This window comes from Musa acuminata, chromosome BXJ1-3, assembly GCF_036884655.1.
Source record: "Musa acuminata AAA Group cultivar baxijiao chromosome BXJ1-3, Cavendish_Baxijiao_AAA, whole genome shotgun sequence".
NCBI lineage: Eukaryota > Viridiplantae > Streptophyta > Magnoliopsida > Zingiberales > Musaceae > Musa > Musa acuminata.
The window spans coordinates 12626446-12639255 of NC_088329.1; the positions used below are offsets into that span (position 1 = coordinate 12626446).

The 12810-nt window shown below is 36.1% G+C and overlaps 1 protein-coding gene across 1 annotated transcript; it reads left to right on the plus strand.

Moving 5' to 3' along the window:
- The first annotated feature begins 9494 nt into the window (after positions 1-9494).
- On the plus strand, positions 9495-11973 carry LOC135637103 (uncharacterized). Its single transcript, XM_065149506.1, has 2 exons — positions 9495-10198; positions 10297-11973. Exons 1-2 carry the CDS (start codon positions 9509-9511, stop codon positions 10387-10389), a joined length of 783 nt encoding a protein of 260 aa, XP_065005578.1. The 5' UTR covers positions 9495-9508; the 3' UTR covers positions 10390-11973.
- Positions 11974-12810: the final 837 nt, after the last annotated feature.

Genomic DNA, 12810 nt, shown 5'->3' on the forward strand with positions numbered 1-12810 from the left:
AAACATCTCTGAAAAACACTTCATAGACAATGCAAATTATAAACAGACTTTACAAGCTCTGAACAGTGGCACAACAAAGGGTAAAATGGTCCATTACAGATCGAAAATCTCTCGCACATGTCCACATGACACAACCTTTATTTACAAGCCTAAAGAGACCATCAACCCAACTAAAATGGGACTATTAAGCCTTCGGCCGCCCCTCTACATGCTGTACAAGGCATGAACATGCCAAAAGACGCGGACATACATAAGCATTACATCAAACATCTTGTTTCGAAGTTTGTCTGTGACAAGGTGGCACAAGATTGGATGGGGCTTCGATATAGTGTCGGGCGTTGAACAACCTTTTGCAAGTTCGCACGTTACCTTGATGGGGACTTGTTGTCGTGCTCGGCACCTGGTGAGCAGCTGTTTGTGGACTTGCAACTGTTTGTTCAACCCTCTAAAGTCCTTGTTTTCCCCCTCTCTCTCTTTTCTCTTGTACACGCAAGGTGCTCGCTGAATTGCTTGTAAAGCTTCCCCCTTTCGTGAGACGTCAGGACTTGTCCGTCGCTCATTCTTTCGAACTAATCAACTTTCTCTTTTACAGGTCCTTCGGGACCTGCGAGAGATTGCAAGTGGGCTGATCTTTGCGGAGCAATATCACAAGGGCGAAGCGCATCTTAGGCAAGGTAAGTTAAGTTCACGTCTTTGCCGTAAGAGTGCCTTGCAACTTAGGCAACGTAAGCTAAGTTCGCATCTTGGTCGTAAGGGTGCCTCACGCCTTAGGTAATTTCTGCTAAGGCCATGACACCATAGAACAACATGATCCTGCTCTTGCCTCTGCAAGAGTTCATGTCCTTGACCTTTGTCTAAGGAAAGCTTTGTGCCTCTACTCCATTTTCCATCTTCTATGCCGGCTCCCTTCATGCGGCTTGGGTACTTTGCCAAGTTGCTCCGCTCCTCGTTTTGTATTGAGTTGACGGTGGCCCTCACACCCACCATTCCACGGGTCAGCCCTCCCTTGAGTCTGATCTCCATATTAACTCCAAGTGTGCCTTTATTTGTGTTACTTTGGGTCACTCCCCCACTTGATCTTACAATGCATCCACCAATGCATTCTCTCAAACGAGATCATGCGACGACTCCTCGTCGCTCACGCGATCCATTGAGCTTCGTGGAGTTATTATTTTTGAGGTACTCCTCCTCAACATGTGCGGTCTGTTGCACATGATTCTCCCTCTAGAGAACTGGGATCTATCCCTCCTGGATAACTGTCCCGTTGGAGTAACATCTCTCTACGCTTCTTTCTCTCTGAAAGTTTCGGAGACCACCATCCCCTTGGACTACTCCGATTTACTGAACAAACTGTGTATTGTTCTGCCTCCTGCAAACGTACTTATTAGATTGTGACTCCATGTCAATACAGCCCCCACTGCACTACTCAAGGCCTAGCAACATGCTGAACTCACTGCACACTTCAGCCTCCTACGAACGTATCCTTCACATGCCGAAGAGAATATTTCAATGCTCCATGGCGTTGAGTTTCGGTCGCCTTGGGATGGCCGCGAACATTCCATCATCCGCATACAGGCCCTTGCATGAGTACTGAATTCTTCGAGTTAGCAATTCCCCTCACCTCTATGAGCTTTGCACAACTCTTTCGTTCACTAAGCAACTCATTCCACCTTGCATGGTCTCATCCTTTACCAAGCACCTCGCTTGCCTTGAGCACCATCAAGTATAGTTGTCTTTATATTTCTTTCATTTTCTTTGTAATATAAAATATGGTAATATAAAATTCCACCAAATTTTATATTTCTTTCATTTTCTTTGTAAATCGTTTAGAGTAACCCATATAAAGCTAGATCCTTAAAAAAATTATTTTCATATCATTATGATATAACTCAAACTCATATCGAGTCACTAATTTCATGACAATTCTTAATGAGTTTATTAAAACTAAATATCTCATTATGGTCGATACATTTTTTATAAGTAAAATTTTTAGCCATTAGTTTGACCATTATATCTTTCGACATTATCTTTTGAGTCACATTTGTATAATAGACTCTTTTACAATTATTGGACAATTCGATAAATTTATCAGACACCATTCTGGTTATTGATTTTAACTCTTCTTTTATTGTATCATATTATTTTTCAGAATCATTACTTTTCATGACATCTGAAAACAATAAGGGATCCATTCTAATTCCTATATTATAATATAATTCTTATAGATATGCCACATAACCATAAATGATAGGATTTCTTTCCCTTTGAGATATTCTCAAAGTTGTCAATTATGGTTGTTCTACACGACTAATCACAATGATATCAATATAACGTGGGAGTTTAGTAATATTATTTTATTATTCACTTTTATCAAATCACTTAATGATTTGAGTAATAATAATCTCTCGAATAATAAAGGAGTATCAACTTATATCTCCTCAATATCAAAATTTGAATTTTGAGATTTTCATTCCCAATGATTTGCTATTTTATAGGAATCTTATATTACCATATTTAATTATCCTAATACTATGATTAGAGCAATATCTACCCTTTTAAACTTTTCTGAATAGATAATAAAATATTTAAAATAGTTATTAAATCTAATTTTTTTGTATATGGGTTGAGGATCCTTATCTCTATAGGACAATCTCAAATATGTAAATATCTTAAGTTAGGTTTCCTGTCATTTCATAACTTAAAAGAAGTCATGTAATTTACTTACTAGGAACATCATTCAAGATATACATAGTTATCCTTGGAGCTTCTTCTCACATTGATTTCGAAAAAAAAAAATAACCTATCATGCTCCTAACCATATCTATAAAGGTACGATTATATTTTTCAGTAATCATATTCTGTTATAACACATCTAGTAAATCATATACCTTATTTTTTTAAGAATCTAGAAAAAAAATTAGAATTATAATTAGGTTCATCATAAGTATCATAAAATTCATCACCCTTGTCAGATATAATGATCTTGACTTTTCTATCTAATTGTCTATCGACTTCATTTATGTACACTTCAAGAGTGTGAACGATTATAGACTTTACATGAATTAGATATATATAATCATACATCAATAGGTTATTTATACGGTAATAAAATATCTCTCTTTAACGAGACAAAAGCATAAAGTGACCTATAGATATAAGCGTAATCTTAAGGAGTTTATAAAACTATATTTTATTTTAATATTTACTTATAGGACCATTGTAAACTTAAGATTCATATTAATTCTTATAGACTATTATATAGAATTCAAAGGTTAATTTTATTGAATCACAATAAGTTTACAACCACCAAAAGAAAAATAATATTCTAACAATTCTAGGTAATGAACCCAAATTCTTAGAATTATAAGAACAAAATATGGATCCTCAAGATTTATCAAATTGAATCATCTTTAGATATAAGCGATGAATACAAACTAATATCGCTTTCACTTTAAGGTGATTCCCTATAACGATGAATGTCTCATTCGGTTTTACCTCCCTTCATTTTTTTTATTTTAATGAATATCTATTATTGGTAACCTATGTTGAAGCATCAAATTAATCCATCAAGTATTAGAAAAATAATTTCTGTAATATTTGATTTGAACCATATAAAGGTTATATTTATACCTTTTCATTTCAAATCAAATCTTATAGTTTTTTTTTACATAAATTTTTTTGCTATAGAAATAACATTTTATTGTGAAGATATTCTTTTATGAGTTTATATAATAATTAAAAACTCAGGTGACTAATGCTTCATCCTTATTTTAGTGTTACTTACTCCTTGAGTAGTACTCAAAATATTATGAGTCTTGAGCTTACAATTTTATCATTTATATTGATGATATAATTTTGAATTCCTCAAATTCTATCATTTTAAGGTGTTAACTAATGACTTATCAGAAAATTTAAATTGATCCTTAGATATTCTCCTGCATTAGTTGTAAACTATCCTAAAGTCTAAGTATCATAAAATTGAATCTTTCATACATTTCTTGATCAATCACCTTAATTATTTATTCCACAGATCTTTCAGTAATTAAGTTTATATTATGTTCAATTAATCTGATCAAGGCCTCACTCACCAATACAACTTGCATATGCTTAAACCATTTATTTCAAAATGTATATGGACATTTACAAAAATACAATGAAGGAAGTACCACTATAATAATATAATATTAATGTTTTGAGTTTTCAAAATATGATGAACTATTGATATCATCTATATTTCACCTTTGGGTGAAATATTGACATATTTAATATTCACTCAAGATCATTTACGGAGAACTGATATCATCCTTTTGGAATAGTATTGTTACCTTTGGGTATACGACCCTAAACTACAAGGATATCCAAAACAGTATCATCCTACCCCATCACATAACTATTTAAAATAGATTCTCCTTTGAGATTATTTAAATCTCCTAAGTATATATATCATCATGAATATTATTTTATTTAATGTCATATAGGATCAATTCCATAATATATTTTATAGATTATTGGTCCAAGTCACTTTGATTGCTACATGACCAATACAAAAAAATAAAATACAATCTAAAACATCTCATGAACGATAAGAATTTTATTGTAATTCATATCCCATAAGCCTATTATCTCAAGCTACTTTGGTAGCTACCGATTAGATAAAACTTAGGAAGATAAATTACAAATAATATTCACTAAATTTTTTTACCTTGATTCATGTTGTCATTGTCAATATTATTTTATTTAATATTATTTAGGATTAATTTCATAATATATTTTATAAATTATTGGTCTAGGTCACTTTAGTGGCTGTAGGACAAATACAAAAATATAAAATATAATTTAAAAATATTCTATAAATTTTTATTATAATTCACATCATAAAAGCCTATCATCCTAAGTCACTTTGGCAGCTACAAGTTAGATAAAACTTAGGGAGATAAGTTACAAATAATATTTATCAAATTTTTTTAATTTAATTTATGTTAAGCAATTCAATAATAGAATAACAACTATAATAATTCTTGAACATTAATCAGTAAAAAAAAACTTATATGATAATCATAATAATATATAAATCATGCCATCATGTGAAAGATGAACATTATTTAATAATTCCAAATATATATGTGAATAACCAAATGAATATCCAAGAACAATAATTGGATTTTATTTATCATATATAAAAATATAATCAATAATTCATATAAGAAAACTATAAAAGTAAACCATAATTAATATTTTTTAATTAAAATTAAATCTAATAAAATATTCAAAATATAATCATGATTAAATTCAATCATAATTATAATAAATCATATTTATCAATTTTATAATTAAGAATATAAATTAAAAATTCTCAATTTCATAAGGGTAAAGCTATACATATTTGATAGGATATAAACTGAAATTATGAGATTTGTAAAGGGTAGAACGGTCAAAGAATTAAAGGATATTAATAAATACAAAAGAGTAAAATTGTAATTTGACCAAAGGGAAACCCTATGGTAAAATTATAATTTTTGCCAAAACCTTACTATGGGCAACCGCCGCCGCCTGCATGTTCGGCGCTGCCACTGTCGTCGTGGGGCTGCCTTTGCCCACATGCGGTCGTTGCCGCCACGGGGCTGCCTCTGCTCGCGCACGGTCGATGCGGCGGTTCCTACTCGCGCGTGGTTGCCGCCTGATGCGGTTGTCTGCCCTCCTTGTCACAGACTTAACTGGTTTTGCCTAAGTCGTGCGGTACTCTTGCATGTCCGTCCGCAAAGGTCAGCCTCTCCGAAGCCTCTCGTCCCTTAGGACCCACAAAAGAGAGAACGAGTTAGAGAAAACGCCTCATTCGGGATCCACAAGCAAACATCTCCGAAAACACTTCATAGACAATGTAAATTACAAACAAACTTTACAAGCTTTGAACAGTTGCACAATAAAGGGTCAAAATGGTCCATTACAGATCGAAAATCTCTCACACGTGTCCTCATGACACAACCTTTATTTACAAGCCTAAAGCGGCCACCAACCTAACTAAAATGAGACTATTAAGCCTTCGGTTGTCCCTCTTCATGCTGTATAAAGCATGAATATACCAAAAGACACGGACATACATAAGTATTACATCAAATATCCTATTTAGAAGTTTGTCCGTGACATTCTCCCCTACTTATTCCTTCGACGTCCTCGTCAAAGCCTTTGTCGACACTACAACTCCTCGCCTTTGCTGAGTCTTTAATCTTCTCCTCCAACTGCCTCTATAAGAGTTCATGTCCTTGACCTTTGTTTAAGGAAAGCATTGTGCCTTTGCTCCATGTTCCAACTTCTATGTTGGCTCCCTTCATGTGGCTTGGGTACTTCGCCAAGTTACACCCAAGTTGCTCCGCTCCTCGTTTTTGCATTGAGTCGATGGTGACCCTCACGCCCACCATTCCATGGGTCATCCCTCCCTTAAGTCCGATCTCCATATCTACTCCAAGTGTGCCTTCATTTGAGTTGCTTTGGGTCGCTCCCCCACTTGATCTCGCAATGCATCCACCAATGCATTCTCTCGAGCGAGATCATGCAACAACTCCTCGCCGCTTGCTCGGTCCATTGAGCTTCGTGGAGTTGTTGTTTGTTGAGGTACTCCTTCTCAACATGTGAGGTCCGTCCCACATGATTCTCCCTCTGGAGAGCCGGGATTTATCCCTCCTGGATAACTGTCCCGTTGGAGCAACATCTCTCTTCGTTTCGGAGACTACCATCCCCTTGGACTACTCCGATCTGCTGAACAAACTGTGCATTGTTCTGCCTCCTGCAAACGCACTTGCTAGATTGTGACTCCACGTCAATATAGCCCCCGCTGCACCACTCAAGGCCTAGCAACATGCTGAACTCGTTGCACCCTTCAGCCTCCTACGGACGTATCCTTCACATGCCGAAGAGAAAGTTTCAATGCTCCATGGCGCCGAGTTTCAGTTGCCTTGGGATGGCCGCGTACATTCCATCGTCCGCATATAAGCCCATGCATGAGTACCAAATTCTTTGAGTTAGCAATTCCCCTCACCTCTGTGAGCTTTGCACAACTCTTTCCGTCGCTGAACAACACATTCCACCTTGCATGGTCTCATCCTTTACCAAGCGCCTCACTTGTCTTGAGCACCATCAAGTATAGTTGTCAACGTTGAGCCGTAGCTCAAACTCAGTCATCCCAACCTTTGTGCGCTCCGCATTCTTCCAAGCTTGCTTGTTCTCGTGGTGCCTCTTGCGCGAAGGGTTGGTCATTCCTCTGAATGCCAATGTCAGATGCCCGCTCCTCCGAGTAACTCCTTTTCCCTACATCTCCATGCTCATTTTCCCTCAAACGGTCACGCGTGTGCTGACTGCCCTTAACGCAGCCTCGCTAGGTCCCCCATGTTTGCATACTAAGTGTTTCTATGAGTGCTTGTCTCGCTCTGATACCATCTGTCATGGACTTAGCTGGTTTTACCTAAGTCGTGCGGCACCCTTGCATGTCTGTCCACAAAGGTCAGCGTCCCCGAAGCCTCCCATGTCCTTTAGGACCCACAAAAGAGAGAATGGGTTAGAGAAAACGCCTTATTCGGGATCCACAAGCAAACATCTCCGAAAACACTTCATAGACAATGCAAATTACAAACAGACTTTACAAGTTCTGAACAGTTGCACAACAAAGGGTCAAAATGGTCCATTATAGATCGAAAATCTCTCACACGTGTCCTCATGATACAACCTTTATTTACAAGCCTAAAACGATCACCAACCTAATTAAAATGAGACTATTAAGCCTTCGGTCGTCCCTCTACATGCTGTACAAAGCATGAACATACCAAAAGACACAGATATACAGAAGCATTACATCAAACATCCTATATAGAAGTTTGTCCGTGACATCCTGGGACCACCGCATGGGTGTGGTGCTGTCGCTATGGCGCACATGTAGCCTAGTGCAGCAGAATTTGCTGGCTGTACGCAGCAAGGTCGACGATGGCCATTACTGGTTCACGATCGTTGGAGAATAGGGATTATGCATTGTAAACAAAAATAATTGATCTAATATGTTTGATCTCAAGAACTTAGGCTCTGATACCAATTGTTAGCATAAAATCTATAATATACCGATTGAAAAGATATCTCTATTTGGTCTACAAGGGCACCATATTTAAATCCAAGATCGTTATCAATCTTTAAAGAGAAATTAGATCCTTCTCCTCTCTTTTTATCCTTTCACGCTCCTCTTCTTTAGTCCCTAGAGGTCCTATCTATTTATAGACGAGAGCAAAAAGTCTAGGATAAATAATTAGAAGAATTTCTCCCATCAAGATTATCTTCTAAGGAATCATACTTTAAGTAGACTTTTTTTTTCTATTGACTAATATATGTCATCAAAATCTAATTAATTATATTATATATATCTTATCCAATAAATAAACCGAATCTACCAAATAAAATCAAATCATGCAAAACGTTTGAGCTACTCATTTATTACAGAGGGATTAGAGTTGTCGCATAGACAGGAAAAGAGTACCTATCAGTCATTTCACCTATCCCGCGGTATTTTATTTATCAAGGCAGGCTTTTGACTTGGGTTCATTCATCTCCAGTCCTTTAAAATTAGAGTTCAAGAATCTCAATTACCCAAGCAAGCAAACAAAATTTCTATTTAGTTCTAGCATTATGCAATGAGACTATTAGTTGGCAAAATGATCTTGGTTTCTTTGAATATTTTATGCGCCTAAACTCTCTCTCTCTCTCTCTCTCTCTCTCTCTCTCTCTCTCTCTTTGCCTACCCGACTTTGAATATTTTTTGGCTTTTTTTCTCTTACAAGCTATCGAGTCAAAGAACATCAACAAGTGTTGATAGAAAATTAACCTCCAAATATTTTTATTAGTCAACTATGGCCCAACAAAGAAAACGGTGTTAACCTGACATAATCCTTCCCAAGTCGATGGAGCACCTATAAATTATCCACATTCCTCTTTCTCGCATAGTGTGTGAAAGATATAATCTTCATATTTACTTCCAGACCAAGCATTGTTTTACATCACATCGAAAATAAGAGCGAGCGAGCGAGCGAGCGAGCGAACGAGCGAACGAGCGAGCTGCACAAGTGCTCACCTTACACGAGAAACACCAGATTGACTAAACCCAGTCATTTTCCATCACGTCCACACCCACAACAATCTACTCGCAATGATATCGATCGAGCTTCGGATTCCACATATTTATTATTGCCTTTAAATAATAATTAGCACCACTATGGATGAAAGAAACGATGATGGTGAGGCGGTGATCGTCATCGTCTACGTTGAATATTATTTAGAGACTTGACTTCGTTCAAGTCTTTCAGATATTCTAATAACATACGTATGCATTCTTCCTTCTGCGTCTTTCGGATATGCTACTACGCGGTAGGGTACCAACTCCTTGTAATGTTTGTTTATACGATGGAAACAGTCATGGCAATGCTTTCTTTATAAGTAGAAACCCTCAGTTGGGTCTTCTGCAATCATCAGCAGCGGCATGGCGTTGCAGACGCCCAAAAAGCTACTTCAGCTGAAGCTCCTGGTCCACCAGAACTCCGGCCAAGTCCTCTACGCCGAGGCCGGCAAGGACTTCGTCGACTTCCTCTTCGGGTTGCTCGGCGTGCCCCTCGGCCACGCCGCCCGCCTGCTCACGGAGGACCACATGGCCGGCTGCCTCCCCACGCTCTGCAAGAGCTTCCACGAGCTCGAGGACGGCTACTTCGTGCACCCCGCCGACGACCGCGACGCCGTCTTCGTCCCCGACGCCTCCTCGCCCGCCTTCGACATCCTGCGCAGCAGCAGCCCCTCTCCGCCCCAGACCGCCAAGATCTACTACCGCTGCTCCGGCGCGGACACCAGCCACTACTACTTCGACAACTACAACAGCTGCTACGGGAACTACGGCCACGTGACCGACGTCTACGGGACGCCATGTCCGTCGTGCGAGAAGGAGATGACGACCGAGATGAGGTTCGTGCCGGGCAGGAGGGACGTGAAGGGCAAGCAGGTGGCGGCCATGGAAGCTGCGGGTGGGGGTTACGTCAAGGGGGTGCTCACGTACATGGTGATGGACAACTTGGCCGTCATGCCCATGTCCACCATCTCCGCCGTCACTCTCCTCAACAGGTTCCACGTTACGGACCTCAAGTCCCTGAGCGAGTGGAAGGTAGAGGTGGGGAAGAAAGAGGTAATCAATCCATCCATCCATCATTTGCTCCGCCATGCTATACGTACTGATCTCTCACACACCAATCACTTACTACATGCTGATCCCGACATGGATAGGGTTCGGAGCTGCTGAAGGCGTCGTTGCGGTCGAAGACTGTTCTCACGGATGTGTTTGTGAGGAAATGGAAGAGAGGGGTTTTGGTGGAGTGAAACAACAGAAGCTTGCATGCAGCTCAAAGACTATTCCCAACAAAAGCATATTTTTAGATCTCTCACACACCAATCACAAATTTTTAGTTCTATATATATATATATATATATATATATATAAAGATATTTTACTGGAAAAAAAAATTACTATTAACTTTTTACTGGTTTGCACCCCGCATATTTATTTTTACATGTTTTCTTATAAATAATAAAAAAATTTGTGAACCAACTCAATTGATATTGAGAAAATCAATGAGGTTTTATGATTAAGCATAACTTAAGTATAACTTAGTTTAATTTCGAGTGAAACTGACACTAAACTAATCCAAATTTTAATAAAATAACTAGAACATAAATCCTAGATTGATTAAAATTTTTATTTTTAATAATTTATGATGATTATTATCAAAATTTAAAATTTTTTGAATCGATAATGTGATCAAGTGTAACTTTATCGAATTATACTAAACCAACTCATACTTCTAGAAAACCACTAAGGCATGATTCTAAGATGATTATCACTATTTTTAAATAAAAAATTTATGATAAGTAATTATCAAAATTAGATTTTTTTTTGAATATATTCTCTAATAGAGTATATCTCGTTTCGATTTCGAGTGTAACTTAGTCAACTTCTACTAAGCCAACTTAAACTTCTACTAAACTACATAATCATGATTCTAAGACGATTAATATTATTTTTATAAAATTTTATAATGATTAATTATTAAAATTAATTTTTTTTAATAAATTCTAATCGTAACTTAGTTCAATTTCAAGTATAACTTTGTAAACTTCCACTAAGCCAATCCAAATTTTCATACAATCATTAGAAAATAATTTTAAAATAATAATAATAATAATAATAATAATTTTTTATAAAAAAAATATTTTTATGATAATTAATTATCAAAATTAAAGATTTTTTTAATAGATTCTAGGATTGATCATAACTTAATTATATTTGAGTATAACTTGGTAAACTTTCTGCAAACCAACTCAAAATCTAAGGTTATAATAACTGTTTGTTGAGGTAGATCATTTCCTTTGCTAAGCCATAAACCATGATTTGATCTTGGGAGTCATTTTTACACAAATGAAATCAATGAACATTCATAATACTCATCCTTACATTTTTCTCAAAGATTTAAATCCTATTATTGAGAAAACTTTTTAAAAAAACGATCATGAGAATATAAGGAATTTTCTAAAGCAAATATCAAAGAATCTACGATACATAAGAAGGTGCTTATACATGTAATGTATTACTGTATCAGAAACATCATGTTATTATCTGTTGACAAGAATGGAAGCCTAAATTAGAGAGCTTGACAACAGTAAAAAAAAGAAGATGCACAGAAACATGATGTGTGTTTGACGAGGTGGTGGATAATATTTGACTCGTCCTATCAACATCTCCAGAAGGAAAAAGAAAAAAGAAGAGAAGAAGATGAACATGATGTGCTTTTTTGTCGACGTTGTGGATAATATTTGGCTCGTACTATCAACATCTTAATAATAAAACATCTTTACCTTTTAAATTTATTGAGATTGTCAAGTATTTTAATCGATCGGGATAAAAAATTCTATACAACATATAATTTTTCATGAAAAAAAAAATCTTAATAATTATAGTTTAATTTTTCTATAAATATCTCATGAATTTCTAAGTGTTACTGCAGAGAATTTATTTGACATTATGAAGAATTTAATAAGTAGAATTTATTGTGCTACGTTAATCTTATATCAACTTTTTAATATATCATTTAATTGTTTATTTTTGTGATTTGTTTTAGTTTTGAAAATCTACTCTTCCCTCTCATTTAATAGAGAGCGATTGTTGAGATTAACAAGTACTTGAAATTCTTGGAGTGAATATCTTAGTGTGATAAGGAATTCTAGTAAAAAAATGAGTTCTCTTTGATTATGATTTGATTTTTCTATATATATCTCATGTATATTTGGGATCTTAGCGAGGAAAAAGCAAAATATGAGAAATATTTTTTTATGTTTCTAAGTTTCTCTCTAGGGTGTCTAGAGAAGATACTCTATAGGATTTCTATAAAACATGAGAGAAAAAGATATAAATTCTTTTAAATTTATGTAAAATGATCTAAAAATCATACTTAAGTGAAAATATCTTTTATATAAATAAGATTTATCAAACTATGTTAATATTCTATCGACTTTCTAGCATTATGCAATGGACTCTTAGTTAGCAAAATGATCTTGATTTCTATGAAAATTGAACGCAACAGAAGGCCTAAACTCTCTCTCTCTCTCTCTCTCTCTCTCTCTCTCTCTCTATATATATATATATATAGTCAATCCACTTAAACATGCCTCAAACAAGTATGTGGGTCAGCCAGCAAAGTTGAAACAAACATGTTGGTGATGGAAAATTCCTCAAGTTCTTCAGAT

Bases quoted from the DNA above. Each gene is read 5' to 3' on its own strand.
- LOC135637103 (XM_065149506.1), top strand. From the start codon at position 9,509: ATGGCGTTGCAGACGCCCAAAAAGCTACTTCAGCTGAAGCTCCTGGTC. The intron at 10,199-10,296 runs GTAATCAATCCA...CGACATGGATAG, and splicing joins TAGAGGTGGGGAAGAAAGAG to GGTTCGGAGCTGCTGAAGGC.